Consider the following 6,751-nt stretch of genomic DNA (forward strand, 5'->3'; position numbering starts at 1 on the left):
AAGATGGCGGCTATGGCAGCGAAGCTTCAAATATCGGCGAAATCGGATCAGAGCAGTGTTCGATTGCCTAGAGTGATCAACCTCTCACGCGATCTGACGACTAGAGTCTCGTTTCCAAGACAAGGATCGGTTTGTTCACTCCACACTAATTTCTCTTCTCCAAAACTCGCGGTTCCATGCGCCGGAGGCGGTGATGGTGGCGGAAGCATCGGTAATCACGGCGGCGGAAGCGGCGGAGGTGGTGGAGGAGATGGTGGTTCAGGCGGTGAAGCAGGAGAAGAATCGTCTCCGTGGGGACCAATTGGGATGTTCATCCAAGGATGGAGATCACGAGTTGCAGCTGATCCTCAATTCCCTTTTAAGGTATTAATGGAGGAGATTGTAGGACTTAGCGCTTGTGTTCTCGGTGATATGGCGTCACGCCCTAATTTCGGATTGAACGAGCTCGATTTCGTCTTCTCCACTCTCGTTGTAGGTTCGATTCTCAATTTCGTACTCATGTATCTGTTAGCTCCCACTGCAGCTACTCTTGGCTCCTCACAGACCTTGCCTGGAATCTTTAGAAACTGTCCATCTAGCCATATGTTTGAACAGGGTAGTTTCACCCTTATGAACCGTTGTGGGACTCTTGTGTACAAAGGAATGGTTTTTGCGACTGTGGGATTAGCTGCAGGTCTAGTTGGAACAGCTATATCTAATGGTTTGATCTTGCTGAGGAAGAAGATGGACCCGGGTTTCGAAACGCCGAACAAACCGCCACCTACTGTGCTGAATTCTTTAACTTGGGCAACGCATATGGGAGTGAGCGCCAATGTGAGGTACCAGACGTTGAATGGGATTGAGTTCTTGCTGGCCAAGGTGTTGCCGCCATTGGTGTTTAAGACCGGTGTAGTGGTTTTAAGGTGTGCGAACAATGTTGCTGGAGGAATGTCGTTTGTTATATTGGCGAGGATGACTGGATCACAGTCCGTGGAGGAGAAGATAGAGATGTCAGAGATTTCAGAGAAAGAGAAGGATGATTAAATCTCATCTTAGTCTTTTCGATGTTTTAGTTCATCTGTGTTTTTCCGTCCGTTCATAGGCATCTCTGAGTTTAAAACCATTTTCCGCAATACGACTGTAGTTCTGGTTTGTGTTGGAATAAACAAGATGAGAATCCCTTCTTATTAGGTCCATCCTAATGATTTGGATGTCATTGTTAGGCCAAGTTTGCTATTTTCTTTATCTACTACCATGATTATAAACTCAATAAAAGGGTTATAAGTACGAATAAGAATTGAATGATTTGTTTCTCGGACATTAACTTCTTTTATGTCAGAGAAAGCTTTCTGCTTACTATTCTAAGAAAACTGGTAGAAGCAAATGACGTGGTGACGCTTGTTGTTGTTGGTAGACAAAAGTTGCGGTCAAAGTAAACACAAGACTTGATCAGTTTCAATGGACTACGTAACTAATGATGCGTCTTTCATTATGATGGCGTCAACTAATAATGGGTTTATTGTGTATAATTGGACATATGATGATGATTGTCAAGAAAACGAGAACCACTTGCAAAATTCACCACAATAAGTTTCGTATTGTTTTGGCCATTCTCGGTAAATCGCACCCTTCATAAGAAAAATAAAATAAGCAATCTATTGTCAAAAGCGTTGTTACATTCCAGTAGATTAGAGCTAAAGAAAGCCCCCATCTACTTGATCTCAATCCAAACATATATTTAGGTTAACAGTACAAGACACTCTCTTTTCCATTCAACCTACCATCCAACAAGTTTCTATAGACACAAGTTAAAACCAGAGTATGAAGTATATATCTTACAACATGGAATGAAAGAGAGAGTGTGTGTGTGTTCACAAGGAATCATCATCTAACAGCCTCAGGTGCAGAATTGCAGTAGGGCGTGTGCAAGCACACGAGTCTCGTGAAAGTCAGACACACAACAGCACACGCTAGTCCCAGCACCATCCCCACACTGCCTTTCCTTCTCTCTAACCTCACCGCTCTCTTAATCACCTGCCAGAAGCTGGGCAGTAATCCACCGCATGCCACCACCATTACGTGGTCCAGTCCACTGTAATCTATCCCGGCTAATATGGATCCTATGGCTGATATGGGTCCAACAAATCCTATCAAAGCAGCTGCTGCAAGAGCTGCGTGCCAACTGTCAGTAGCCCCAAAGACACAGCTTGCAACCGCTGTCCCTCTAGGAAGCCCGTGTAGGGAAACCGGGAGTACCATGTGTCTGCCAAGTCCATAAGCATTTGGAGCAGCTACCCCAAGAGCAAGCCCCTCGGCTAGTGCATGGAACCCAACCGCTCCACATGCTAATAATGATTGGAGTGTTATCACACTGGTTGGAAAATTGGTTACAGGGTTTATTAAACTTCCTGCCCCAGACTTTTTCCGACAAGTTACATTCAGGATGGACGAGCTAGTAAAATGGCTCAGCCCGGCTCCAACAGCAAGTAGACTAAGCAGAGGGATGAATCCCATTTTAGCGGATACCAGTAGTTGAAGCGGACGCCAAAGACCAAGGACAAAAGCAATGCCTGAGGCTACTCCCATGAGAAGGGCGTGCTGGAGGCGGAAGGTGACTGCCGATGCGACCAAAAATACACCCCCAAGCAATGGACCCAGACCAAAGAGGAGTGAAACGAAGAAGCCAGAAGCATCCTCTGAGCTGCAGATTGGAGAAAATGAAGCCTTAGTTGAATTTAAGAACCAATATATTGGAACAGCATATAACTTTTACTTGAACTCAGTAGTTTTACTTGTAATCATGTGTGAAACTCTCGAAAAGAGTGCTAAGAGCTTCCATGGAAGCTACTGATATTGTGGCTGCAGATGCCACTTGCGACGGAGACGCTTCCTGTCGTGGTAACAATGAATAGAATTTAATGCAGTATACTAAGTGAAACCCGCATATCTCTCAAATACGAACATCAACATTGATTTCATTAATCAGGACATGAAATTCACCTTAAATGCATCAGGAAGCACTTCAGCAATAACCATCCAAATCATGCATCCGGCAGCAAATCCAGTGCAAAAAGGCAAAAACTTGCTAAACGCATCAGCGCATAAAAAAGCTGGCACAGCGACGATAGGCTGGTAAAAAATACAAAAATGAATCAGTAACATGTTATGCAAACAAAGACATCAAATCACAGAACATCATATGATTACCTGAGGTAAGGATGTTATTATACTCCAGAGCATGGCATTTTGTGGAGAAACACCCCTTGATGCCAGCACCATGCTAACAGCTAACCCTTCTGGAATGTTATGAACAGCTATGGCCAAAGTGACCAGAAGCCCTTGACTAAAACCCTTTGAACCAGCGAACGATACACCAACCCCTGATCCTTCCCCGAAAGAATGAAGTGTCATAATTCCTATGACGAGAACAACTTTAGTTGCATCTGCACCTTTAATATCCAGCATGCTAACTTCACCATATTGTTCAAGAATCTGTCCAAAATACAGAGCCTTAATGAGTGAGTTCTCAATTCTGAGATTTCATGCAACTTGGCAGGCAGCTAATGTAAGAGGAAAGAAGAGAAAATAAAAGTTTGTCTCGGCATGTGAGTCTAAACATTAAGAGTATACAGCAGAAAAGTAGGTTTCTGTCAACTGTCAACACATGAGATTTTGAATTCAAAATACTGAATAGTAATAAGGTGACTGACAACCAAAACACTCAGTTGCATACCTTCTTGCAGAGCCAGATGAACAAAGCACCGGCTAGAATCCCAATAACAACCCAATTACCAGAGCCATGCTCCTGCCCTTCCTTTACAAGATCAAAGCTAGCTGCCAACATCACACCAGCCGCCATGCCATTGCATATTCCAGCCCATTGAGGATCAAGCTCAACAAAGAAAAAGGGCACTGCACCTAATCCAGTGGCAGCAGCCATTGCCAAGGTGAAAAAGGCAACAGTGGAGACAGAAACTTTGCTGTGACTGACTCTCTTGTCACCCATTCCAATGTCATGTAAGGTTTTCTCTACACCGCTTCCGTCAATAACATTCCGTCCCATGTTTTCATGGGGAGAAGCTCTAACTTTATGTGAAATCTCCCATTGAGAATCTGCGCCGGTGTTCCCAACGAATACGACGAAGAATAAAAATAGAAGCGACAGAAGTAGTCGTTTGCAGCCTGAATGCATCATTTTTGATGCTGAAAGATCTTCTTCAGGCAAGTTTTCTCCTTACAAGAGATTTGAGAAAACGCTTGATAAATTAAAGGGAATACCAAATAAACAATCCAAGGCTCTGTAGGAATCAAAACTGCATCAATAGGATGTAACTGTTCCCTGTTGAATAAATCATAAGAAATAAATATTCAACTTAGAAAACTGTAAAGAATAAAACTTTCAATAAGCATAATAGTACCCTTGTTAGCATTACCCGTTTTAATAGATCACAACGCACATAATTAACTATCTTCCCTACGCACTAGATGGATCTAAATACCGTGTTTTGGTGATAGAGAACAATATGAACGCATTAGATAATTTGCTTTAAGAAAAAGAATAATATAATCATCCAAACCTAAAACTGAAGTCTCTTTAAGGGAACCCAGAACTACAAAGCAACATTATTTGCAAAAAAACATCACACGTATTTGGTACAGAATCGTTCCCCATCTTTCAATGGACAAAATCGATTTTTTTAAAACTCTGATTTCTAGCAATTCAAATTACCTGGTTACAATTCGCGAGCCAAATTTCAGAAATTTAGGGTTCGATCTACACGATTATATATCCATAATTCTCTACCAGGAACCTAGATCAATGCCAACGGGATCGCAGAACTTACCAGCAGAGGAAAAAATTGGAGCACGAAAAATGTTGGATCGGACGTACATGAGCGATTACAATAGATGAAGAAGAATTAGGAGAAGACGTGATGAAAAGGAATCAAATTATTTGAAAAAAGAAGAACCCTACTGCGACGACAAAATCCCTTCTTGGTTTGGAGGAGACTTTGGGATAAAATCATGCAACCCAAAAAAAAAATTCACAGGAATATCCCCTCTAATTTTAAATTTTTCTTAAGTAAATATGTTATGAATTTGTGAATAAGACCCTCAAGTTTGCAAATATCCCATAAAGAGTCATAATTAGGAAATAAATTTAAATTAACGTCCACAATGTTAGGTTCGAGTCTTCTTCTTATACATATGGCAGTGGACATATTATATTGTTTATCATGTGAATTTATTCGTGAGTTCACGTTTGTTTCTGCATTATTTTTCTACAACCAATTTGGTTTTCTTTTAGATTTTGGTACAACCTCGACAACTAATTAAGTCAAGCAAAACTTCTAATAGCTTGACAAATTCAGACACCTATTCTATGTTCGATTCAATCACTTGCAAGTTCCAAATGATCACCAATACGATTAATTATATAAGATCGCATTTTTTTCGCGATTGCAAAAGATAGTTTCCGATATTTAATAAACCAAAGAAAATTTATATGAAATATATTTGTTTGTTTGTAGTTTGTACCCTAACAGTTAGCGAATTTATCTCATTAAAATATTATCATTACATGGATGTAATCAACACTTCGTTACTCTAGCTCAACGAACATGTTGCGTGGATAATTATCGTAGCTTAATTTGTTGATGCTACTATGCGTTTAACATATTTTTGGTGACTGTTGTGAGTCAAAAGTCCGTTATGCTGAACTAAAACAGACAACATCCTTAGACGTATCAACAATGCTCATAATATGAAAACAACAATGATAAAATAAAAGATAATTAATATAGAAGCTATAATGCGCCACCAATCCCATGTCCTCGCACACGCCGAGCCCAGTATCTCCTCGCACGTTGATGGCGTGTGCAAGGAGATTGATGCTTGGTCGATTGATGCTCTCGATAGGGATGACTCGGCGGAGGTCGGGATCAGAGGTGGATGCGAGGACGGCCAGAGCGTCGGTCGGTGCGTTGTCGCTTCGGGGAATTTTGTTCAGCTCGAATATCTCAAAATTGTTGGACATATCTTGGACGACTCTGAGGTAGGCATCCATGCGGTCGTTCTTCGCCTCGTAGTCGCCGCTAAACTGGTGAGTTACCAGCTGTGAGTCACAGAAGACTTGTATATTTTTCACCCCAATTCCACTTGCCAATTGCATTCCGACGATTAGGGCTTCGTACTCGACCTCATTGTTCGAGGCCGGAAAGGCGAGCCGGAACGATTGCTCGAGTACTTCACCCGTTGGTGAAACGAGGTGAATGCCGATCCCGGAGCCGTGTCGAGAGGATGCGCCGTCAACGTGCAGTGTCCACTTCTCCTCTCGCGGACAACCGAACTCTAGCTCGGGGGGGGAGTTCGATCAAGAAATCAGCGAGCACCTGAGACTTTGCACAAGTGCGGTTTTTATATTCGATGTCGTACTCGCTGAGTTCCACTGCCCATTTCGCCAGGCGGCCCGATTGACTGGGGCTGTGGAGAATGGTTCGCAGGGGTTGGTTGGTTAAGACTTCAACAGTGTGGGATTGAAAATACGGCCGAAGCTTCCTGGCCGAAATAACTACAGCGTAAGAGAGTTTTTCTATCGTGGGATATCGGAGCTCGGCTCCGTCTAAGCTTTTACTCACATAGAAGATTGGGTGTTGTTCTCCTCTGTCCTCCTTGATTAGTACGCCACTGACCGCCGAGCCGGAGACAGCGATGTACAGATATAGAGTTTCGCCCTGATCGGGCTTTGCTAGGACAGGGGGAGTAGCTAGGT

At 42.6% G+C, this 6,751-nt stretch overlaps 2 protein-coding genes across 3 annotated transcripts in view; one reads left to right on the top strand and one right to left on the bottom strand.

Moving 5' to 3' along the window:
- Nucleotides 1-1,297, top strand: part of LOC104743722 (protein RETICULATA-RELATED 3, chloroplastic-like) — an 8,483-nt gene extending 7,186 nt beyond the window's left edge. Inside the window, exon 2 of one of the 2 annotated variants that reach the window (XM_010464799.2) lies at nt 4-1,284. In XM_010464799.2, the coding sequence (XP_010463101.1) occupies nt 4-1,023 (1,020 nt within the window). In that variant the 3' untranslated portion in view covers nt 1,024-1,284. Of the gene's footprint in view, nt 1-3 lie in introns of both variants that reach the window. The other variant, XM_019245111.1, reaches the window with a different exon arrangement.
- On the bottom strand, nt 1,613-5,025 carry LOC104743798 (putative zinc transporter At3g08650). The gene is made up of 6 exons (XM_010464867.1): nt 4,824-5,025; nt 3,713-4,318; nt 3,187-3,471; nt 2,980-3,108; nt 2,772-2,869; nt 1,613-2,680 (listed from the first exon to the last, which is right to left on the bottom strand). Exons 2-6 carry the CDS (start codon nt 4,172-4,174, stop codon nt 1,864-1,866), a joined length of 1,791 nt encoding a protein of 596 aa, XP_010463169.1. The 5' UTR covers nt 4,175-4,318; nt 4,824-5,025; the 3' UTR covers nt 1,613-1,863.

Source organism: Camelina sativa, chromosome 1, assembly GCF_000633955.1.
Source record: "Camelina sativa cultivar DH55 chromosome 1, Cs, whole genome shotgun sequence".
Lineage (NCBI taxonomy): Eukaryota > Viridiplantae > Streptophyta > Magnoliopsida > Brassicales > Brassicaceae > Camelina > Camelina sativa.

Excerpts from the sequence above, each read along its gene's own strand:
- LOC104743798 (XM_010464867.1), bottom strand. The coding sequence starts at position 4,174 with ATGATGCATTCAGGCTGCAAACGACTACTTCTGTCGCTTCTATTTTTA. Across the intron at positions 3,472-3,712 it reads TCATCTGGCTCTGCAAGAAG|ATTCTTGAACAATATGGTGA; the intron begins GTATGCAACTGA and ends TATTTTGGACAG. Across the intron at positions 2,870-2,979 it reads TGCTTCCTGATGCATTTAAG|GAAGCGTCTCCGTCGCAAGT; the intron begins GTGAATTTCATG and ends TTACCACGACAG.